This window comes from Rhea pennata, chromosome 9 (assembly GCF_028389875.1).
Source record: "Rhea pennata isolate bPtePen1 chromosome 9, bPtePen1.pri, whole genome shotgun sequence".
NCBI lineage: Eukaryota > Metazoa > Chordata > Aves > Rheiformes > Rheidae > Rhea > Rhea pennata.
In genome coordinates, this window is record NC_084671.1 from 19911261 (window position 1) to 19935914 (window position 24654).

The following is a 24654-nucleotide window of genomic DNA, read 5'->3' on the forward strand; positions in this document are numbered from 1 at the left end:
TCAGATAAGTCCCCGCAGATCATTTTTAAAAGGCTATGGGGGAGGTTAAACTGCTCCCAGTACAGTTAGTGGGAATGATGTGGCTGTGCAACATCATATGTGGCATATGCAACTCTTTCTCAAATACAGTTCTCTCTGTTGGAGATCTTGCTGGTACTTCAAGTATTACTGCCTTGAGAGTCTGAATGCTTTAAGGAGTTTTCTCCTGAGAGGTCAGATCAGTTCTTTTCCAGCATTTTATTTTCTTTAAGCATCTGGAGCTATTTTTTTTAACACAGCTGTGTTATTTTGCTCTTTTAGTGGAAGCTTACTGACTTTTCTTTGGTGAGTTTGTGTATTAATGTGCCTTCATTTTGGAAGGAAGGATTGGATGCTCTGTTATACTGTATTCTTCATGTGGCAGTAACTCATCCCTTCCCATAATAAATCTGTGTTCAGTTGGGTAAGCCCCAGCTAAAGTCCTAGGACCAAATATACTTGAAACTGCAATAGGGATCTGAAGTGGTACTCTGAACTGAATCAAAGCTTTGAATCTACATACACCTGAATCTTGGGGAAGTTTAGAGGCAATTGTAGTCCTTTCCCTGGAGTTTATAATAAAGTCTGATTTTTGAAAGGGTAGGATATTCTTTCAATATAGCTAAAGATTATATGATTTGGAGGCAGAGACTTGCACTTTAGAATCAGAGAAGTACTCTCTAAATTCCCAAGCTCAAGTCTAATTCTAAATAAGGGCGGTAGACAGAATGGGAAGAAAAATGTGCACAGAAGGTCAAAGACACAAGGCTAACAGAAAGCAAAAGTCTCGACTACTGATGAATCCCCTGATAACTAGCAAGAGGAGTGTGCTATGGAGTTAACTCATCAAAAGGCACGATGCTTTCTTGGCAGAAGAGCCCTAATTACTCATTTCACGTTGGGCTGAAGTACCTTGTGGAAGCAGAATGGTCCTTGTTGAGAGTGTAAGAGCTGAATAAAGGGGTTGCTCTGTAGTTCTGTTGTCTGGATCCATAGATTTGCAGTCCCCAAAGTCGAGGCTAGATCTCTTGCCTTCCCAAAGACTGGGTAAGCCCCCCGTTGGCCTCACCGAAGGGTGAACTGCTGGGAGTCTGGAGTCTGGGTTGGAATAAATTCTCGGTGTTGCCTCAGGAGGGACTGAGATAGCAAAGAAAGGCGTCTTTGTTGTGGGCATGGATATTTGTCGTGAATGTGCCGGACATTTCACTGAATAGACAGAGATGGGGCCCTTGTTCGGAAAGCTTAAATGGAGACAGTTATAGCGAACACCAGTGGGAGATGAGCCTGAGGAGGACAGAGGTTACATTAGTATTTCTTACGTTTTATAGCTTGATGATGATAAAAGGGATTAAAAAATAGAATGAGGATTGATATTTAAGACTGATAATAGCAAGTATAATAAGAACATTTGAATAATTGTTTTCTTTTCAAGATTCTGCAGAAGTTTCAGTGAATTATGATGGCCTTCAAGAAGAGACTGATTCTTCAGAGAACACCTTACACCCAGACTTTGCAAAAGTAATGGATGCTATGTTTTTCTTTACAAGCTTAATGTGAAGAGCTACCTGTGCCAAAAATGCCTAGGACTGGATTATTATTAATAGGGTGAATGGCTTAAAAATATAGCACAGCCCATGTTAGAAACATGACAAATAATGGGAATCATTTTCTTTTTGAACAGCTGATGACTTTGTTTAAGGGAGAAAGGCTTCATCAGGAGTAACTCCTAGGTATTAAGGAAGTAGGTGCTCCCTACAGTAGTAGTAATACCAGTCTAAATAAAGACTGCTAAAGTCAACAATTGCCTGGCCCCCATAGTTTTTTGTTAAATGTTTACTCTTTTTAACTGCACTTATTTGGCCCCTAGAGAGACAAGATTTCTTGTGTAACATGCAGTATTTTAAGGAAACGAGCTGTGAACTGGTTACCACCTTCTGTAATTTCATTGAAAGATGCTTGTTGTATCAGAGGAAGCGTTTTGTCTTCTGAATTTCAAATTTCTTCATGTAGATGAGATAATTGTAGAAGGTGTTAAACTTTTTGAAAAGCTGGATCAGAAATATTTCAATGTTCTTTCTTAAAAGAATATATGATTTGTTTGTAATCCTCTGTCACTGAGTTACTATCTATATATATAGCCAGATGTTGTCTGAGGATGTTACTCCCAGTGACTTGTGCTGAAAGCTGTACAGGCAAATGAAGACAGAATTTGATCTAAATTTTATTGTAGATGATTGTATTTATATTTGTGAAACTGTTATTTGGAACTTAAAAAAAAAAAAAAAGGAAAAGGTGTGGCAGATAAGATGTATCTGAGTTCGTGGGTTAAAGACAGCAGTAGTGTCTGATTATCTCATCTGTGCATTGAGTCATTACTGGAAATGGTTTAGTTAATGTAGATATCTCAAAAGTGTAACTAGCAGATCAGACTACTGGTGGCCTAAAAGGCCAAAACAGATATTCTGCAAATTTTACTGTGCCTGTACAGCTCTTTATATGGTTAATTCCTATTCTTCCTCTTTGCTGCCTAACCCGGGCTGCGGCAGGGATCTGTGACCTGTCCCCAGCCAGTGACATCTGATTCCACCTCTGTCTAAACCCTGTGCCAGGGGCACATCAGGACCTGCTTCTGCATGCCAGCCCAGGGGCAGGGGTGGTTGGGACGTGATGCAGAGCTCTGGGTCTTGCTGTGCTGCGTTACGTACTGTGTGTCAGCAACATCATGCCACTGTGGAAAGCACAAAGCCTGAACGTGACACATGAGCAAGAGCAGAGCCTGAACGTCTCCACTGAAGTTTGTACGCAGTCTGGGTCAACCAGGGAAGTTGTGGGCTCCTTGAATGGTTCAAACATTGAAAATAGTGAAAGATTAGGAAAAATGACCTACAAAGAAAGACCAAAGGAATTGGAGCTATTTAGATTAGGAAGAAAAGTTTTAGAGAGAACGTAAGGGGTTTGTAAAGGGAAAGGAATGTGTAGGGTATGCTTTTATGTGGAAAAAAATATTCAAGTTAGACATAAAAACAAACTTTTAAATGACAGGGTAGGGAAGCACTGGATTGCCTGGGAAAGTTGTTGAGTTGGTTTTATCAGAGGACTTATTATCAACTTAAGCGCATGACTAGCGGAAATGAAATTGTTGTGGCTGGTCCTGCACTCTGGCAAAGGGATGAATGAGGAGATGTCTCCCAGCCCTACGTTCGTATGCACTTCTGTAACATGCATGATTCTGCCCTTCTCTAAGACTGAGCTGCACGTTTCTACCCTCCACTTTTTGCCTCCCCCCTAAGAAAAGTGATTTTGTCTGGGGGAGTTTTTCCCCCCAGTTGTGAATCCTCAGAATATTTCGAGTGAAACATTGATTGTTCATTTAAAGGTTTAACAACTGTATCTGCATTTCTTTCTATATGCAGAAAACTAATTTGTTATCTGTCACCACAGTACATCACAGAAACAGAAGAAACAGTGAAAGCCTCTAGAAATGCAGAGCGACTAAATCTGTTCTCCTTGGATCCTGATATAGCTGTAAGTGGAAAATCCTTTTTTGCGATTTCTTGGAAGTTTTAAAACAGAGGTGGCCTAAGCTAGTCAGGCTAGCTAGACCCCAGCGTGGTTCGGAGCCCGGAAAGCAACCGAGTATTCCCGGGACTTCCAGCCTGTGCCAGTTTTGCTTGTGCCCACAGGACTGCAATATTCAAGTGAAAGCTAGACTCTTTCAGCTTGGAAGTGAAAACAAAACTCTCACTGATCTGTAGAGATTTATGTAGGCTTGACCCATAGCTGATCTGTAGCTAAACTTTGAGTCCTTAAAGCAGACAGTACCGCACTTTGGTTTGGAAACATTTTTAGAATGGTGTTTTAATTGGTTTTGAGAGCAGAAATGGGAATAGATGTAAAAACAGTGGGAGGAATAATTTGAAAAGATTATCTATATGAGAGGCTTGGTTGAAAATTTAGGGAATTGCAGGTTGTTTTTCACTTCAGCTTGCTTATTATGAACTATTAGAATCCAGAAGTCGAAGATTGTTATTGCTTGTGCTGAATATATGTTTGTCAGTGATTTATTTAGAAAACTTCTTTTACTTAAAAAGAAGACTAGAAGAAAAACTGAGATCAGTGTACTCAAACTGGAACCAGTGGTCAAATTTGCTGTAGCGGTGCTATCGAAAAAACATTAATTAAGCTGAAGTACTGACATATTGTATAAGTATGTGGGAAGGAGGGTCAAGGTGTGAGTTGTATTCCAAAGATGTGGAGCTATAGCCATAAATTTGAAGCTATTGCATCTAGATCAGGAAATTATAGCTGAAATTTCAAGTAGGGTAAGTAAGCAAAAAAAATTTATTTTAAAAAATCAAGATTCTGCGCTGAAGTTGTAGGAAACCTAACTATGTCCTCAGGCAGTATTTCTGCTTCACTCCCTAATCTATAGTTTAGGGATGACACCCACCTACTACGGTAATATGAAGGTATCAGCAATGGTTTTTATGAGATTTTTCATGGGCTTCAGTGATAGTAAACATCCCTTAGAAGTTTACTTAGTTTTGAATTACCTTGCTTTTTCCATATCGAGCTAATGACCCAACTTGTTTGTTTCAGTCCTTGAATCCCCAGAAGAAGGAGTTTCCAGGGACATGTTCGGTGGTCAAGCCATTTGAGGAAAAGGCTGCTAAGAGGATCTTGATAACTTGTAAATCCCTCAGTTTGAATCTCCAGGCCTGTGTTACTGAAAATGAGAATGATCCTCCAACCAACGTAAGCTTTGCCTATTTCCCTGTGGGTTTTTTCCTCCTTTCCCTCTAGAAAGGGCTTCCTGAGCACATGCTGCTTTCTGTTTGAGAGAACAAGGTAAACTGAAAGCTGCACCACGCGTGCGTACTGCAGTCCTTCCTCGTCCTCTGCCCAGCCACTTGTGATGAATAATGAAACTAAGGAACCTTTCAACAAACATTTCGAAACTTATTTAGATTGTGGACTTTTAGCTACCCTTGAATGAAGAATTTAAGACGTCACTGAGTATATAATTGCTGTAAGAACAACAAGCTTAAACTGCTGAGACTTACGTAGGGAGACTTCTGAATATCAGCTCAGCTGCTGAAACGAAGGCTAGTAGAAAGGATTGTCTGTTTCCTTGGGCAGGAAAACCCAAATAAAAGTAGAACAGGACAGAAAGTTTTGCTTATTCTTACTTTTAAAAAGAGGCAGAAAGTGGAGGGAGCAGGGAAAGGCAAACTGTTCCCCACTGTGCACAGCTTTTAGTTTCACTCTGAAACAGGAGAGTTTAGAGTAGTTTGACCAAATTACTGTCCTGACAATTCGACTTTAATGCATTATGTATAAGGCATTGATTTTTATTTATTTATTTTCATTTAAAGATGACCTCTATAGTGACTACACATGCAGCATGATGTAATCAATACTTTTTTGGCAGACTGGAATAACTCTTTATTGAAGTCACGATAGCTGTACCAAGGGCATGCAATAATTCATGACAGTAGCTGAAAAAAACACTCTACTGTATCTGCTTTTGCATGGATCCTTATCTACATAATTTTAGGATTCTGATTTCCAGATAGCTTAGAAATTGTCATCACTAGTTGGTGGTTGTTATTTTGTGACTGATTTGTTTCATCAGAACTGTGGAGGCCATCTGGAGTTTACTGCCAGTCATAAGACTTCAATTTGCTAGTAATACGAGATACAATGAGTGGGTAATGTCAGAGCTGTTTGAATGTTCTTGGTTTCCTGGGAAAATGGAACATGCATTTCCCACAGAATAATACACCCACACGTATTCATTCATACCAGGAAGCGTTTTTCGCCTCCTTACCTTTGTCACATTTCTGATATCCCTCGAAAGCCCTTCACCATTCTTTCCATATTTTATAGTGACTGTGAAGCTACATTAGGAAATTCTTTTGTAACACATTTTTCTGTGGCTACGCTCAGTTACTGCAATGCTTGTTTGTGTCAAATATATCTGCATATTTCTTTGAGTGAATTAGCTGTCAATCACTGTTCTGGCTCGGTGTTGAATTATTTGTAACAGCCCCTAAAATCACCTGGTTGAATACTTACTTCAGAGGGTGGGGGAGGCTTGGAGTCTTACAATTTGTAAGCAATCTTTGTTTGCCTTTTTTTTTGGTAGCTGTGCAGATGCAATAAAAGCTAGGGTTTAAGTCTCTTGCTCTCAGTAATGGCTGTGGTTTGTTTCTAATGTCTTTCTCCAGGTAGAGCCTTTCTTTGTGAGCGTGGCATTATATGATGTCAGGGATGGCAGGAAGATCTCTGCTGATTTTCATGTGGATTTGAACCACACACTTGTTAGACAGATGGTTTCAGGTTCCTCGTTTTCATTAGAAAATGGCACTGTTGAAAGTATAGACTCGAATGAAATGGAAGAACCACAAGTCAAAGGGTTCCCAGAAGAATGGCTGAAGTATCCAAAACAGGTATTCCGTATGTGACTTGTATGGCTTATTTTAGTTCAGTAAAGTTCTTACGTTCAACAATACTTTTTTTTGTTGTATCAGTGGTACTTGCTTACACATATCTGATTTTGAGTTCCTTGGGTGCATTTTAAAATCATTTGTAGTCACAGCTTTTTAAAAAGTTGGCATCTCTATTTAGAGAAACCCACTCTTTTTTGTGTGTGTGTGTGTGTGTGTATGCACGCTCTTTGGGTTCACCCAGTGACAACCAGCCAAACAAAACCTCATGTAGATGCTGCATTGATCTCTAATTACCTCCACGTTCTTGCAGTTACTATCCTTGCCCTTCATTCCCCTTATGTTACCTTCTCCTCCACGTTATTCCCTGAGTTGCAGCTGACTTAGGCCAGCATTTAGGGATTCTGCAAGAGAAAAGATGTATTAGCATAGGTGTTGCTAACATGGTCATACTGCTTCTTGACCTGAGCTAATATTTTTGCAAGATGCTGTGCGTGCACCAGCTTACTTCAGCACTAGTGCAGAGATTTAAGGGCAGGGGGGAGGGACTGCTTGTTTGTTTTTCCCTCTTCCCTTAGCTCTCTTGATTATGTAGGTATATGCCAAATACTTTTTTCTGAATTTGCTTTGTTGGCTTTTCCATCAACCAAGAACACTGGCAGTATTTCATTTCTCCATTATTTTTGTACGCTTTTTAACCGTCTGTTACTTTCTCTCTTATTCACAGGCTCTTTTCTCCATAAGTAATCCCCATTCTGAGATTGTATTAGTGGCAAAAATAGAAAAGGTGCTTACAGGAAACATTGCCAGCAGTGCTGAACCTTACATAAAAAATCCCGATTCTTTTAAGGTAAAGTAACAAGAACATCAATTCCTCCTTTGGTATTTTCAGCTTCCAGTAAGTTGAATGCATGGCAAACTGTGCTCACAAGTCTTACCAGTCTCTAGTTGCTTAACACTGCAAGCCTATCTCTAAGAAGACAAATATTCAAACTCAATTAATTTCAGTAAAATGAAATCCTTACATGCAGTGATCAGCTACAGTATGGTAGATGCTGTTTTCATTCAGTTCGAATGCATTAACACTTTGATTGCAGTGTAGGAATCCATTTGTGGTGTGTTCCTAATGCTGATCATACTTTAGTAAAGTGAAATTCTCCTTCAGCAATTCTTTAGAAACTGCAAGTTAGTGCACTTTGTGTAGGAGCAAAGCTGGAGTAGGCACCTGCTGGTCCAGTCTCAGAGCAGGCAGTGTATTTACATTGGATAGGTTACAACAAGCTGGAATAATGATTGTAACTAATGTAGTTCTGACTGGAGAGGTTTCATTCATCAGCAGGTCTGTGATGCCTTTGCCCATCCCAGAACCTGTTCTGTCAAGGGTAGTACAAGACTAAATTAATTTAGGGACATTATTACCTTTTCAGCAGAGGGTTACATGGATGTATTCCGTGCTGCACTGTAGGTATTTTAATGATGTTGATGAAACAACTCTTATTCTCTTCTTGTAGTGTGCACAGAAAGTGTTAAAATCCAATAAACAGTTCTGCAGCAAGCTGGGGAAATACCGTATGCCGTTTGCCTGGTCAGTCAGGTATGTATTGTTTCTTTCTATAATTTGTGGCTGTATCTTCTAGGTTATTCTGCTTACGAAATTGTATCCTTTTGCACTTTCTATGCTTGAAGCTAAGCAAAGTTTTCCATATGGGTTAAGTCCTCAGCACATTTATAGCTTTATAGGTTTGCTACCCTATTTCTTCTATGCATATGAATATTGGTTACTTTCTCATTAAATATTAGTATGATATAATCTTTTATTCAGGTATGTAGTGAAGTTACCAGGGAACAGCAAGGGTGACTGACGGAATATCAGTTGATGATGAGCTCCACCAGTTATTTGGTGCTAAAAATTATCAAAGAGATTTCGAAGTCATAGTTATCACAAGAATCTCCTGTGCAGGTGACGATTATCTGAAACAGAGTTGTAGTAGCCACCTAAAATATAGATGTACAAGTCTGAAGCTCTGTTCTTGTAATGATGCCTGTCAGATTTTAAGCAGCTCAAATTAAGGATCTGGAGATTGTTGTGTCAGAAACGGCATCTTTGCGGTGGTATCAAGAATGGAGCGCTTCCAGTCCTCTTGCACTTTTAGTAGTTGCTAGGTGATAGACGGTTGTTTTCATCTTTGGTCAGCTGGGTTTTCTTGCAGCTAAATTTAGTAGCAATAATTTATTTTTTTTCTTTCTCCTGCATGTCCCTGTGACAGCTCTCTGTTCTTTTTCCTATGCGTGGGGTAGGGCGAAGCTCCCCGTAATAAGGAAAACCAGGTGAAAATATTGCTCCTCTTCTGTGGCCTCTGCTCTGGCTGGAGGTCTGGTCTGGTGGAGTGCTAACTGAGACTCTAGGAGGGAAAGAGGAAAGAGCATTAGATTCGAACTCACGTGCGGCATTGCCCATGGACCTGGGGGAGAGCTGGGTGGCTGGTTGCCTCTGCTCTGAGGGTACAGAGCACCAGACGGGCCTGATTTGCCGCTTCACATGCAGGTGGAAGCTTGTGATTCTTAAATGGCAAAGATGCTTAGATGGCAAAGTGGTAAGGGAGAAAATATGCGGTAAAGTACAACCATTTGAAGAGTTCATTTATTTTTTATTGCCATATATTTTTGTCAATATCCAATAGGAAAAGGAAAAGCATGTGCGTGTTCAAGCAAAAGGCGGATAATGTGTTCTGTTCTGTCGTATCTAGCTTAAGGATGCTCGTTAATATTTATTGGTTCTGTGTAGCTGGAGGACCATTCATCAAAGTGATATTGGTGGGTGTCTCTTGGTTTGACAGAGCTACTTTTAGCATATAAATAATGAACAGTATGATGGTAATAGATGTGCAGGCTGGGCATCAAACTCAGCTGAGGCTTTTTTTGAGCTCTCCTGCCTGATTCTTGTCTGTGGCTATCCTGTTAGTGGTATTTGCTGGAACTTGGCCGTTGTTACAGCCATCTTTAGGTACCATGGTCATTTTAACCACTAGGTCAGGACCAGGTTCTGGGTAGTCACTTGTGCACGTGGAGAAGGCTAAAACATTCCTCCCTCTTCAGCAAATCCTATCTCAGAGTATTTCTTGGCATAAAAAATTCAGAACGGTATTCTTGCTTTGAAGGACATACCTTCTCCTTTCATGGAATCCTCCATATGGCAGCACTGAGTTGTCTTCAGTGGGATGGAGTAGGCAGAAGAGGAGTTTAAGGGCTTCTACACACATGCTGTGTCCATACCATAGCTGTACTGCTCGCAGGCATTATGTAGCCCTGTGCCTCAGTCCAGGGTTGTAGCGGCAGGTCTGCCCTTGCTCTGCCAAAGTCAAGCCTAACAGACGTGAGTTAAGTTTTATTTCTATCCCTGTGAGGTGGTTAGCACCTCACTAGCCTGTCAAGCTATGCTGGACTTAAGTATAGCACTTTTCAGAAGATTTTCCACCTCCTTTCAGTTTTGTTTCCTGTTTCTGATTTTATCTTTAAAATACCAGTTGGCAGCTCTTTGGTCATCTCAGGCATAGCATTACAATTGCATTCATTTATTTTCTGATAATAGAGCATGTAGATGTGGACTAAGGAATGAAATCCTGATCGGTTAAGGCCGAGTAATAAATACGTAGTGCTCTGCTCGAGTCAACCTGCTTGCGTGTGCCGAAGGTCTGTGGAAAGGTTGTGCTACTGCCTGCTGCCCGTTGACAGGAACTCGGCAGCACCGCTGCTGCTCCTGCCCACAACGGGGCTTAGCTGGGTGACTGAACAGCCGTTTCCTTCTGGAATTCCATGCAGAATGCTTCGTTTGAGCAGGCTGGAAACTGGCTAAGAACACATGGTCACAAGAAAGCAGTAGAAATTCATATGAGAGGAACCTGCATGTTGCTTATTCGCTACATGCGATGTCCTGCGGTGCCCGAGTCTCGGCCTTCCTCAGTCTGTCTCCTCAAGGGTTTTTGTCAGTGAAAAACTTGGCTTCCAGTCCCCTGCTTTTTCAGTTTCAGAAGTGGCAGTGACTTGTTTCATCAGGTGTTTTCTCTGAAATTAGGCTTTTTATTTTTCCAATATGCAGTCCACAGTCTTAGAAGATGAGATTGAAAAGCTCTCCAAATTGTATTATATGCTTGCTTTTGCTAGGTTCAAATCCTTTCTAAATGTGATTGTCTAAACAACACGTCGGGCTGTGAAACTTCCCCGTGTACACGGGCATACGTGCTTGTGCTGTTAGAAAAGGCACAGCGCGTTCAGCACTTCACAGACTTACGCTGCACGCGTTACACGGGTGGCTGGCAGAGGGCAAAGCTAGGATTTGTGGATGTCCCTCGGTTCCAAGAGGCAACGTTTCTGCATGGAAGAAGACCATCTGGGGAAACGGGGTATTTGGTAGCTTTAGTCTGATCTCTTCCTAAAAACATCCGTAAGCCCCCTAGGCATCCTAAATCAGTGCTTCGCTACTCATTAAAAAGCTTTCTTCCCATCTGTAGAACTACAGAAAATATTCTTGGGCATTTTAATCAGCTTGTCTTAAACTTTCTCTGTTATTAATCATATTGAGAAGATGAAATAACAAAATAACATGGTTTTTTTTGTTTGTTTGTTTTGAAACACTGTTCAAATATACCACATGTACTTGTTGGTATCAGTGAAGTTACATGAGGGATATGTTTAGTTCATTAGGTCAAGTTCTGCACTCATTTATGTCTGTTTAAGTATTAGCATTATACAGGACTCTTGCTGGTATAAGCAAAGTGTACTTTGGCCCTATAAATTCTATTTCTAGTTTCACAGCTTGAAAATAGATGTTTCCACAGGAGACTATCACACTACAGGGGAAAAAAGTGGTTTGGCTATGATAAATAGTAAAAACCTGGGACTGGAAATGAGTTTTCCAGTTATTTAATTCTGGCAATAGCCACACTCCTGTTCTTCTATGGAAAGTTTACCCCTTAAAGCAGTTGCAGATGGCCACAGTGTGATTTTTTTAGGTATATGTTTAGTGAGCCAAAATCTGACAGTCATATGTGTTGTGCATGAGATTAAAACTAATTATCTTACGTGGCATCCAAGCTGCGAGCATCGTTCGGAAGGCTGACTCCGGGTTCCCCCCGATGTGCCGGAGCCGGCGTGCTCCGGCGCTCTGCGTGCTCTCCCAGGTATAATTACAGCATGCGGTAGAACTGCAGTGTGTCGAATCGATCTTCCGGGCTCGTCCTCCTGACACGGCTGCCAAGGTTTGCAAATACACGCCTCGTCTGCAGGGGGAAACTTCGCTCGTGGAGATGAGCTTTTGCACGCTGCTTTTCCTTCCAACCTTCTCCACCTGCACAGACCTCGTGTTTCAGAGCCGAGCGCCTGAATCTGCGCGCTGCTCCCGCAGCTGCTGCCTGGGTTCGGGGCTGGTGTGAGTTGACATCGCTGATCTTAGTGAAGCTGCGCTGATGCTCAGTAGCAACAAGCCTCACACTGTATCTCTCACCTTGAAGGTGAGCAATTTTTTCACAGAAAAAAAAGCCAGTGCTTTCATAAGTATCAGTTTCAGTACTAAATTGTGAATGCTGTGTAGGTTAAGGAGCTTGTATAACTGTGGTGTATCAGCTACCAATATCAGCCCTACAGAAACGGTTTTTAAATATTGAGAAAATATCTCATTTTCTTTAGGGAAATCTGTTTCCTTGCTTCCCTTCTTTTCCCCCTCCTCTCCCCAAATAATTGCTTTAGAATCTCTTAGGGATTTTTTGCTCTGTGAGATTTTTCTCATTAAAAGCGCTCTGATAATTAGGTAGCAGGCAATAAGGAGTCATTAATATATTAGACACATACTGGACATCTGGATAGTTGAAGGGTTTTACCATCTTTTCCTTTGACTGGCAGTCGTCATTCTAAAATGCTGTCAGCGTATTTTCTGTAGTAAGAAGAAAATAGTTGATCTTTGCCCAGCAACCCAAAAGGGCAGAGCAAATCTTAGGAGTGTATTTACTCAACTACAGCTGTCGTGTACATAATACTTGTTCCTCCAGCCATCCTTCAGTTTTCGCAAGCCCTGAAAATGGAGATGAATTACGGTTTGACAAGCGGAAAGCCATCTAATTCTCCAAATGCATAAAAGTACGCCTATTTCTAGGAAGGGTAAGGTTGTTTCGAAGGGACGTCTGAATTGCGGACGTAGTGGCAAGACCTCTACGTGCATGGAGCATTGAGGATAGGTTGTAGGAAGAGGAACGCTTGCGTATTTTGTGTTGAGGATAGCAGATTTCATGCCTTTAATTTTAACTCTTTGGGCTGGGCTGCGTTGCTCAGCCGCCCGCCCACGGTGCTGCGGGAAGGGCAGGCAGAGCCCGGGGAGTGCTGACGGTGGGGACGCCGTAAAGCCCGCCTGGCCTCCGACCCGCGTGGCCCGGGGGGTGGCGGCGGCAAACCCACGTACCCGAGCACGGCTGGCAAAGCCCCCAGGGCAGCGCCCGGCCTCAGCTCGGAGGCCAGCACCGTTCCCCAGGGGTAAAGTCCTTCCACCCATAGGCGTGTTTTTTTTTTTTTTTTTTTTTTTTTTTTTTTTTTTTTGACAGCTCTTTAATAGGATTTGGAAGCAAGTGGTAGCTGCCAGGAATTAGTCTTTCTCCCTAATAACTCAGGATTGTTGGCATTGTGTATGTTTAGTCCATGGTTGTAGATTGAATTCCCTGTAACTTTCAGTGGCAAAAATCTAATAGGAGAGAGTTGGTTACTTTACTTTTCTACAGAGAAGTGAGACAGAGGTTATTCTCTCAGTTAATTAAGATATGGTGCATTTATACTTATCCTTAGGATCCTCTTCTAAAGGTTTACTCCATTATTTTGTATCTGGCAACAATTTGTGCTGGCATTGATTCTTCTTCTCACTGGCAGTGGGACAGAGAAGTAAATTAAGGAAGAAAGATCGGCCAAATGATTCACAGAACAACACTTAGCGTCAAGAACATGTTACTTTTGTTAAGCAATGTTTTTGCATACAACAGTTGCATCCAAGGTTCGTTGGTGTAGATAGCTGTTACGTTAGCTGGTTCCACCAGTGCGCGTGGCCCTTGGGGCCGGGCAAAATGCACTGGGGTGTGTGAATTAAATCCTGCAAGTGTCAGCGAGCAGGAGTGTAAATACCTGAGGATGTTTTCCAGGGTGCACGACAGCTGGTATTTATTGTCCCCAGTTACAAAGGGTTATCTTCCCCCTCCTTTTTGTTCGGTATTTTATAGCTGATTCACCAAAAATGGAATTGATGCTCTGCAAATGCATTTTGTGAAGGAAAGTTAAGCCTAAGTGAATTTGTGTCAGACTTCTGGTGGACACAGAACAGATCTAACGCGTAGGAAAATGCAGTAAAGGTCTCTGCTAGCCTGGTCCTGCACAAGCCTACACATCTTTACATGATAAGATCTGGTGATCAGGAGTTAACGTAGTGCTATAATTTGTTACTTAAAATTATCGTGATTTTCATTGAATAATTATAACCTGTTGGACCAAACTACCTATTTGTGTGGTGAATTCTTCCAAAGGAGTTGGTGTCTGAACTGGGAAGTCCTGTGCCTGATGTACGAGCAGGTGGCAACGTCTCGCCCGGTGCAGGTGATCCTGCTCTGAAACGGTGGCTCCCAGCCGGGCAGCGAGGGCACGGGCTCGTGCCGGCTCCGCTGCGAGCTGCGGGGAGGCCGGGAGCAGCCAGGGCGATGGAGCGAGCGGGGGGACGCTTCCCGCAGCGCTGGGCGCCCCCAGCTCACCGAAGGGAGGCTTAGCTACAGAAAGGGGGGGGAAGGGGACGAATGCTGAGCTAGCCGTTGACAGTCTGTCCTAGCATTAAAACCCAGGAGCTCCGAACTGCAGCGGTCACAGCGTGGCTGAAATCGGTGGGAACTCTTTGCGTGGTGTAAGATTAAACAACATCTTGGGTCTTTGCACGACTGCAGCTGCAGGTAAATGGGAACTGTCTGTGCTCCAGTGGATGTGCAGCTGGGAAGGGCTGTCCTGCTTGAAAGCCCCTTAAAGCAGACAGCCCCTTAATTTTGTGTAAGAATTTGTATTGTATCATATCCCTGTTAAAAGATCATATGACTATTTAGAAAGCTTAAATATGTGTGAGTGAGTGTCTATAATTGTGTTATTTTTCTTTCTTTCTAGACCAGTGTTTAAAGATAATCAGGGAAATGTTGACAGGGACTCGCGATTCTCACCTTTATTCAGGCAAGAAAGTAATAAGATTTCAATGGAAGATTTGATTAAACTAATAGCAGAATACAGAAGGTAAGAAACACTTCTGAATTTGGTCTGAGAAGGGTCTGTGATTATAAAGCCATACAGAATATTTTTCACAGCTTTTCTTTTTTTCTTCATTTAATGCAGTGTGCCAAAGTAACCATATTAACTTAATGTTTTTTACATTAGCCTATTATCTGCCAAAGACCGCTTCAGCCTGAGTTTTCCAGGAAAACTGAAATGTCATTTGGCACATAATTAAATGTTACTATAGCCTGAAGATAATGATGCATTTAATTATCTTCCATCAGGAGAGATGCAGGTGAAGTAACCAAAAAGAAAGCATAGTTTTAAAAAAGAAAGGGGAAAAAAGGGAAAACGAGGGGAAGGATGAAAAAACAATCTTGAGTGTTTTTTTGCCTCCATGCTCTTGTTTGTTTGAGTTTCCATGACAAATGGCAGAGTGGACATTGGAAGAAAACAACTTTTCCAAATGTTTTATAGTACGTAAATTAGTGGATAGTTAGTTGGCTGGATATTCTTTCACACAGGTGTAAATCAGATTTAACTCTAAAGCAAAGACATTGTTTATACCACATAAGTGACATGAGAATTAAACCCAGAATTTCTTCTTGTCTACTCTAGAGCACCTAGTAATGAATTAGTCTAATGAGCTTTTCCTATTCCATTTGTATGAGGTCGTATGACAAAGATCGAATGTCCACTGCAGAGATTAGATCAGGCCTTTAATCTCTTGCCCTGTCTTGCTGTTTTGGGAGTCTAAACTTTACTGATGTTCCCTGTGCTCGATGAGGAGTTGCTGGTGCTGTGTTTGCTTGTCTGAAGCATCTCGTAGATAAGAGCAACTTAGCATCCCCATGCTGGCACTTCTCAGGTTGCCTGGACACAAGAAATATATGTCTTGGTGCCTTTTCAGCACAGTGCTTGCAGAAGCCATGATGCTGTAAGCTCTCACAGAATGCCTTTTAGAGGATGTTTCTTTCAGACTGTAGAGAGGAGAAGTAGGTAAGTCAGTTCTCTTGAGATTTTTTGTTAGTTCATCTGTTTATCCCTCTTCTACAAAATACCCTATGACATTGCTTCCAAAGAGAAGGCAGGAATGCAGCCAAAAAACATTTCTTTCCTGCCATTGCATGTGATTTGAATCTGACTGCCAATGGGTGTATATATTTAATATGTTAAATAAATATCTATTTCTGAAGTCAGAATCTGTTTTTCATTTTAGATGAGTTCATGTGTTGGGTTGTAACTCCCGTGTTCTAATTTTCTAAAATGTTTTTATTTCTGTCATTGCAGAGCAGAGAAGATCAGCAAAATACAAACCATACCTGGCTGTTTGGAGATTGCAGTTGATTGTGTCCCTTTGGAACATCCAAGTATGATTCCGCCTTATAATTTTCTAGGACATTGTCGTAGACTTTTCTGCTTTAGTTGTTGCCTTGAGACAGTAAAATCATTGCACAGAAAACTATGCAGTTTGGGAAGTTGCTAGTTTTTTTTTTTTTTTTTTTTTTTTCCTTAAACCATTTTATTAAGTCAGTCTTCATTTCCTCGTGTACCTGGCCAAATATACTCAAGTGGTAAAGACTACATGTACTGTCTTCACGTGAGATGAAAATCCAGGGACTTCTTACCCGTCTGCAAGGGATTAGACCAAAGAGCTAAATGATTGAGCCTCTATAGCTTGCGGTTAAGAGCCCATCTCTGTAGGCAAGGGCTGTGATGGTCATGTCCTCTGTGAGTTAGCGCGTAGGGGATGTGACTACCAGTGGGTTTCAAGATTGCTGACTAGGCAGAGGTACTTCTGAAAGTACCTCTGGCATCAGGGCAGCAGCTGCTAATGTGGATTCTTCTACCTTGGTCCTTTTGTCTCTCCCTCCCAGTGCTGTGAAAAGCTCAGGACTGTGAACTTCTTTGAAGTCTTAGAATTCAGAGCAGTTGGTTATTTACAGTAGGGGGCCCCTGGAGATATAAAGATAACCGTCAGGGACTTTGCTTGTTAAGATTCTGCCTTAAGTAAGGGGCAAAAGCTGTTGTGCTTGGGACTTTTCCACAGGAAAAAAGGGGATTAAATTAACAGTCACTGTTGTTTTGATGTCAGTGCAATCAAAGGAACATTTGTCTAGCTCATTTAACCTGCTCAAGCAGAGCAGTGTCAAGATGGGGTTAGATTTTGTTGGGATGTAGATAAAGTGTATTCTGTGTAGAAATAGTATGTCACACGGAAGTGTTAAAATGAGTGCTCATCAGTTTTGGGACATCTCTACATACTCTTAGATAAAAAAAATAATAATAATTTCACTAACATTTCAAAAGCAAATTGTATTTTCAGTATTAAAAGAAACTGGTAGCTCGTAGAAGGCAAAATGGGCCAAACAGGATTGGAGCTCACCTTGCTAACTGACTTAGTATGCACTGTGATAGTATGAAGTTTTGAGCTTAAATATACGTTGTATATTAAGGTGTCCAGTACCTGTGGAAGGTCAATTAAAGTTCATTCAGTATAAATTATAACAATTTAAACAGCCCTTTGGTATCAAAAAATATGTCTTACTCTGAGACTGTAAAATCATTATAAAAACTGTATCAGAAAACTTACTTGCTATAAAATTCATTGAAATCCGTGTGAAAATTCAGTCAGCTTCAAGGGAAGCCCTGGTAACAGCAGTAACTGTACTTATACCACCTTCCCATTGGTAATTTTAATCATGCTTCGCTAGTGCTAAAACGCTGTATTGCCAAGAGAAGCCAATGAAAAGGAAGTTGGCCACAGATTTTGTCAAGAAGTTGCCAGTGCGATTGTGCTTCTGGGGACTGACGCTGCTCCACATTAGCATCAATTTGCATTAGACAACAGAAGTAGATCTTTGTTTTAATACGGCTTTATTTACTGTAGCTACACTAAGAGCTGGAGCCAGCGATCTATCAGATGTTGTCTGAGAGTGTTTAACATGATGCAAAACTTCTGCCCTTGCTGCTGTGTAAGGGGAAACAGATCTAGAATAGGGAAAACAGCTTTATGAAACTTCTGCCTGTGCCGTGTGGTCCCCGACTGTCCTTTGCAGGCAATCGTGGTCCCAAAGGCAGAGAAGAGGATGGTAGCTGTTATTACTGGTGTGTCCCTGCTACTTCAGAACAAAATACGTATTAAAACCCAGAACTGAACTCCAGTTGTGCGGAGCGCGGTCCTGGAGAACAGCTCGTGGCCTCGCAGCTCGCCTGGGAGCAAGCTGTTCAAACTGCTTTCCTCAAAGTAGCTCAGGACAGCCCTGAGTCCGTGCCCCAAACCCTCTCAGCTGCTTTTGTGCAACCAGCTCTGGAGATTTCCGTGCTGAGGCCAAATGTCTCGCTGTTCAATGGCAGAGAGAAGTGCATTGGTTTGTGATCTGTACCGGTGACTTTGCTGTCTGGGAGACAAAGCGCTTGTTTTCTTCACTTGTTCCGTGAACTGATTTCAGATATCCCAATTGCATCATATACTTAATCATATACTTAATTTAGTTCCGAGCTACTTGTTTCTTCATTTCATTTACTGTATTACTAGACAATAAAGAAACTTAAATGAGATGCTGGGCTGTAAAGTCAATTAGAAACAGTATCACTTCTGCTGTATTGAACATGTCAGTGTATCAGTGGTGCTGCTAAACCGCGTCTCAAATGCAGCAGGCGTCAAAGGAATTTTGTCAGCACTGGGTTGTTTAACTTAAATGAGATAAAGCATTTGAGGATGATATATTGCAGTTCTGGATTTATATGGATGCAAGTGAAGGCACGATTTGACCCTTTGCATGTCATTATTACTTATTCTTAGTAGTATGACTGTAAAAACAAACATAACATGATGATTTTCTTTTCTGTTCTTTTGAAGACTGTGTAACTTCATCTTTTATTCCAATCAAGCCATTTAATGACGTGAAGGAGCACCAACCTACAGTGGAAGTAGAGGAGTTTGTACAGGAATCAACAAAATACTCTCGACCTTACAGAGTATACAAGAACCAAATATACATCTACCCAAAACATCTCAAATACGATAGTCAAAAATATTTTAATAAGGTACAGTATGTGACTGATTCAGGCTGACATTGAGTAGGTGTTTATTCCAAAGAGTGAGCACTCATTGACATCAACGACTACCCATCAGGAAGGATGGAAAGGTGGTGATGTGAGTCACTGACCTGGCTTTTGATCTTTTTCAGTTTTTTGCAATCATAAAATTTAGATACAATTGTAATGAAAAACACGTAGAGATTAAGAAAGCCTTTAAGTTGCATCAATGAATCAAAGAGACATGGTAATAGCTTTTTTGCCCTTTTCAAAAGGGCTATATTTAATGAAGTGATGCATGCAGGCTAAATGAATCTATAGAATATTTGTATTTCTTAAATGAAACTTTAATACAACTTGCATTTTTGTGCTGTTTGAAAATGAGTTAAGGACAAGACACACGTAAATGCTAGTCACTTTTTCTAATTTGCTTTTGCAGTTTATTTGAGGCTGAGCTTGCATTTTTTTAAATTCATTTTTGAAACATTTTCTGGTAAAATTATTGTGACTTGAAGGTATTTTAAGTTTTTATCCGCCATCTACATGTTCTCCTAGATTTTGAAAAGAACTTATTTTCACCCCTTTTAGTTTGTCTGTGTGTTTATGGATACTCTATTTCTGATCCAACACGTTTCTGTTTTCCAGGCACGGAATATAACGGTGTGCATTGAATTTAAAAGCTCTGATGAAGAAGGAGCAAAGCCACTGAAGGTGAGTCATGACAAAAGTCTATTTGGGGATCACTGTTTCCGTGTAAATATTACATACAAAACCCAGCAATCAAGACTATACTAACCTGGAATATTTAAAGAGTGAATGTTGTCCCACGTTCCTCTGAATTTGCACTGTGTTTTTGTTTGCCTTTTGTTCACGAATCCCTCCAGCCCCAAATGCCATTGGGCAGTGCTGGCTTTCCAACTGGTGGAGGGAAAAGAAGGAGAAAATTAGAAAAACTTAAGATTTTTCAGTGCAACTTGCTTGAGGTAAAATTCATCATCAGCCAGAAATTCCCATAGAGGTTGGGTTTCTAAGCCTAACCCTTGATTGAAAAGTATGGGATGCAAAATTAGAAGAACTCCGACCTTAACTCTTAACTTTGCTATGGCCAAGGGCACAGTGTTGCTGGGCGGTGGTTTCGCCATCAACAAACGACTTTAATGTCACTCGGTAATCAAGGACCCCTGGACTGTACTGTGCTGACAGCAGAACTGTTAACTGTTGTAGCTTTGGTAACATTGAGAGGTCAGTAAACTTACTGTGCTGTACTGAACTGAATAAAAATTAAAGAGCTTTTGTAAAGCCTCTTGCAGAAAAGTGTGAAATTGGTAACAGGGAGGAAGTAGTTTAAAGGCTCTGTGTTGCTTAGTAAAATACAGGGTAAATTCCATGGAATCAATAGACTTTGATGGAAATATGTGTAAAAACAAATTTCAGGTGTGAACACTTAAAAATACTTTAAGTATTTGATCAAAATATTTGTCGGTCTTTCATGATATTGAATTCATTGTACATGCATAGTAGATGTATCAAAACTAGTGTCATCAGCAGAATTTGACAATGTAATTAAAGCATATTACTTTTATCAGTGCATTTATGGGAAGCCAGGTGGACCTTTGTTTACAACGGCAGCCTACACAGCTGTGCTACATCATTCCCAGAATCCTGATTTCTATGATGAGGTCAGTCTGTCTTTTCCTGATTAAGTCTGTTACTCCCATATGTTTGCCATAACACACACACATATGTGTAAAGAAAGTTTGTGTTACAATTGCTTGTGTATCCAGATGGAATTATGTTATGCCAATTTACGTATGGTCTCACCTTTTTTTCTTTAATCAACTCAGTGAGGCTTTCCTTTGTACAGTGTTCTGAGTACAGTTAAGATGCTGTAGAATGAATGAATGCATTGGTGTGTGCTGGCTATGGCTCATGGTTCAGCTGCTGCTTTTAGGGTTGCAGCTCTAGACTAGAGCTTATACATTGGTCTTTGCCAAATGTTAGTTGCACCTCATCTCTCTAGGCATTTTTGCACTTCATCAACACAAAGTATAGTATCTCAGGTTTCTCGCAGGTGAATTTACTTTCACTTTTCAGTGACTAGCATGTTTGGTGGCAGGTTAATGTGCTCTTGGTTGCTTTGTGGGTAGTGATAATGCTGGCAAACAACACTATAGTTAGCCAGTGTTTTCCAAACTTTTGCCATGATTTTGGACGACCTTTATCGTTCATTTAAAATTTGCTTTGATAAAGTTACATGAGCAAGACCATTGGATGAAATACAACTACATGCAAAATATCCGTTTAAGATTCATGTTTAGGAGTTGATGTGGAAATTAAAGCATTATATTTTCTGAGGTCTTGAACCCCCTGCTTGTTTCAAGTTGTGGTTTGGATATTAGCACATCTGAAAATGTGCCTGAGCAGATCACTTCCAACTTGAATGAAGAACTGAATTCAGGTCTTACCAGCTGATCTGGATGGAAAAGGTGTGCGCCTATCCTAAATGTGCATAGTACTAATAAGAAAAACAGCAAATGCAGTCTTGAAAAGAATGCAATACATCATCAAAAATGCTTTCTCAGTCTTCATGTCTGCCTATTTCATATCTGTGCTTATACTGCTGGATTTTCACTCGCAAGCTGATTTAACATGGGAAGCATTTACCAACAATTCCTAAACCATGCTTTAATTATAGGACTTAGCTTGGATAAGCATTATCATATCCCGAAGGGTCTTTTTCATTAGTTTTTTATGCTAACGTATTTTGTTTACTTTGTATTTTTATTCTGATAGGTTATAATAACTCAACTATGTAGGGATTAGTGGATGACATGATGCACATTTTCCTGGATGATATTTGTAGGATTTAACACTGACCTGGAATCTTAAATAAAAGCTGATTTTCATGTCAGCCTTAATTTTTGTTTTGTTTATGCCATGAAATGACAATGAAGCAATAGCAGAAATTTGGGGTTTTTTTATTATTTATTTTTGTCTTGAAAATATGAGAGTGGTGATGGCTAGTTATGGTTGCTGATGCTTGTTTCAAAGTAGGGTCTTTTACTCTTTAGTTCTGTGCTCTTTCATCTTATACTATTTAATCATAAATGCAAATATACATCTATAAGACAGAAAAGGGGGAAAAAAGAAAATCCTCTTTTAGTAAAAGTAGTATCTGATCATACTCAGCAATTTCCGTAGGAGAACATCTGTTACTCAAATAGCAACAGCACCATGCAGACAAACAGCTACCAGCAAAGGCAGGCTGTTCCTAGATCTCTGTGTAAAAAGAGATGTCACTCATTTAGACCATATCTAATGCTTGGTTTAACTGACTTTCAAACTGAAGTGTAACATTTTACATTTCAGGTGAAAATTGAACTTCCCACTCAACTCCATAAGAAACACCACATTCTGTTTTCGTTTTATCATGTCACCTGTGACATAAATGCAAAAGCTAATGCCAAAAAGAAAGAGGCTCTGGAAACACCAGGTACCTGTAGTAGAATTACTTTCAATTCTAAATGTAAATGATGTATGTTCAAAGGATTTTGGAATTTCTGGCTGGATGTTATTGTCTTCCTTTGAGCCTGAGGAGCCTGTTTTTCAGAGCATCGTACTGATTTGTTCTTGTGCACAGTGGGATACGCGTGGCTTCCTTTGTTGAAAGATGCCCAGTTAACTTCCCAAGAGCATAACGTGCCAGTAGCAAGCAGCCTGCCTCCCAGTTACTTAAGCCTGCAGGAGCCTACGAGTGGAAAGGTATTAATTCATACTTTTATATTATTCAGATAGCGTAGTGGACTTGTTTTCACGTGATTTGCCTGAGATCAGGTTTGTATTTTCCCTTATCTGGAAGTATACATGATAAATAGGTTACCTGTTTTAGACTGTTCATGGGCGTATCCTTGAGCTACTGTATGTAACGGTCTGTGAGCCATACATTGCTGATTCAGGGGTGTGCATGTGAGAAGTGTGTTTTGTAACTGTGCATTCTTTAATGCTGTTACCTAACTTCTCCAAAACTTGGAGAGCTTGTCAAAAAGGACTCTCTTCACAAATTCAGGCCATATTCCATTCATTCTCTGGCTGACATGGTCACCAGGATCTGTGAAGTGCGATTGTATTTTCCCACTGATACTGCGCAGTTTGGGTTATTTCTGCCTCCTTGTTTCTTTTACTGTGTCAAGGGGACGTAGATCTGGCCTTTGCGTGGTAACGTTGATGGGCTTGTGCTGAGATGCTGGGTTTTATTGCACCAGTTCTCTAGGCATTTGTGAAAGCCAGCACAGTTCAGATGTGCGCTTATGCAAAGCTATACAGTAAAAAGTGATGCAGACTTAAATAAACAAGAAAAATATTTTTTTTTGTCCCTTAATAGCAGATCAGCGGTGATGTAAAATGGGTGGATGGTGGGAAACCGCTTTTCAAGGTGTCTACATTTGTTGTATCGACAGTAAATACTCAGGTAAGCTGAATTCTCTCTCAGCTTCATTACCTAGTTACCAGCCAGAAGTATCAAGGAATTGCCAAATAGTTGCTTTCTCTCAAATCTTTTATGAATCTATTTGCTTAACATTTAAAGGTTATTTGAATGTAGGAGGGCAAGAAGACAATGATAGAGAACACCCTTTAGGGAAAAAGATAAATTATTTATGATGATAATAGCAGAAAAATTGTGGAATATCAGTTTAAACAGCAAGAAAATAAATTGTGATCACTGCAGAGCTTGGGCATTGAAGGCCCTTAGGTTGTGAGAAAAAGCTCGTTGCTCAGAACACTAAAAAAGGACTGTACAAAGCACCTGGAAATATATTTTAAGAAGCAGCCTATGCTGGCTGATCGGTTGGGCTGCATAACTTGATCTCTTTTGAGACCTTATTTCTAAGGCCATAAGTACCAAGTGTGCCCTCTGGTATCACATGGTTTCTGTATTACACAGTTACCTTGGTATCACAAGTTGCTGTAACCAATCTATGGAACTGAATTCTAATCTTTTGTATAATATGCATTAATCTGAACATTCATTTATCATTTTAGGATCCATACCTGAATAGCTTTTTCCATCAGTGCCAAGAAAGGGAAAAGGATTTCTCCCAGCCTCCTACCTCAACCTTTATCAGTTCTTGTAAGGTAATGTTGGCCGCAGTAGAGAACTGTGCTGTAAAACTGCAATTAGGGCGCTCTCGCTAGTGATCCATTCTGCGCAATTCTGAACAAGGCACAGATTTACCAGGGGGCAGTGGGTCCGTGAAAACTCCCTTCAGACTTGCTTGGTGGGGTGGATGTATTACTGGTCACAGAGCTGTCTTCTGCCCCCTCTCTGACTGAGAGCACAGCTGCATCCTCAACTCGGATAATCTGCCCTGTGCCTATTCTCAAATCCCATTAAAGAGTGATGTGATGTTGCTCTAGGAATGTCCAGAAAAGGAACTGTGGCCTGTAGAGCTGCAGCATTCCCGTTGTCCTCTCTTGCCTCAGATATGTTGCAGCTTATTTCATACTTGTCTCTTCACGTTTTCATTCTAAAAACCTGGATGTCACTCGAAGGATGCTGTATGTCGAGGATCAAATGTCTTGGTTCCTGTCAAGTTCTGAGATCCGAAACATACCCCTTCTGCAGGGACAAAACGAATGAGCAAGAACTACATTAAATGCAGCTGTATTCAGCAGAGGTCAAAAGCCGTGAGAAAGGGACATAGCAGTAGCCAGCAGATTAGAAGAGCAGCAAGAAAATACAGTGCCAAAATGCTTGACCTATTCTTGAGTGGCTGAATTCAGAGTTCGGGCTTTGCAGTCTGCTTGCTGAACTCTAACAGGAAGAGAAGTGAGACGGTCGGAGGGTGGCTGTGACGTTTACCATTTCACAGTGCTA

At 40.8% G+C, this 24654-nt stretch overlaps 1 protein-coding gene across 6 annotated transcripts in view; it reads left to right on the forward strand.

Annotated features, from left to right (window-relative positions):
- Nucleotides 1–24654, forward strand: part of DOCK10 (dedicator of cytokinesis 10) — a 130326-nt gene that overhangs the window by 60694 nt on the left and 44978 nt on the right. For all 6 annotated transcript variants that reach the window (XM_062582210.1, XM_062582211.1, XM_062582214.1 and 3 more), the window contains exons 9-23: nt 1451–1536; nt 3460–3543; nt 4618–4773; nt 6249–6470; nt 7195–7317; nt 7979–8061; nt 14637–14759; nt 16029–16108; nt 18601–18788; nt 19425–19490; nt 20366–20458; nt 22149–22272; nt 22420–22541; nt 23161–23247; nt 23820–23912. In XM_062582210.1, the coding sequence (XP_062438194.1) occupies nt 1451–1536; nt 3460–3543; nt 4618–4773; nt 6249–6470; nt 7195–7317; nt 7979–8061; nt 14637–14759; nt 16029–16108; nt 18601–18788; nt 19425–19490; nt 20366–20458; nt 22149–22272; nt 22420–22541; nt 23161–23247; nt 23820–23912 (1730 nt within the window). The remainder of the gene's footprint in view (nt 1–1450; nt 1537–3459; nt 3544–4617; nt 4774–6248; nt 6471–7194; nt 7318–7978; nt 8062–14636; nt 14760–16028; nt 16109–18600; nt 18789–19424; nt 19491–20365; nt 20459–22148; nt 22273–22419; nt 22542–23160; nt 23248–23819; nt 23913–24654) is intronic.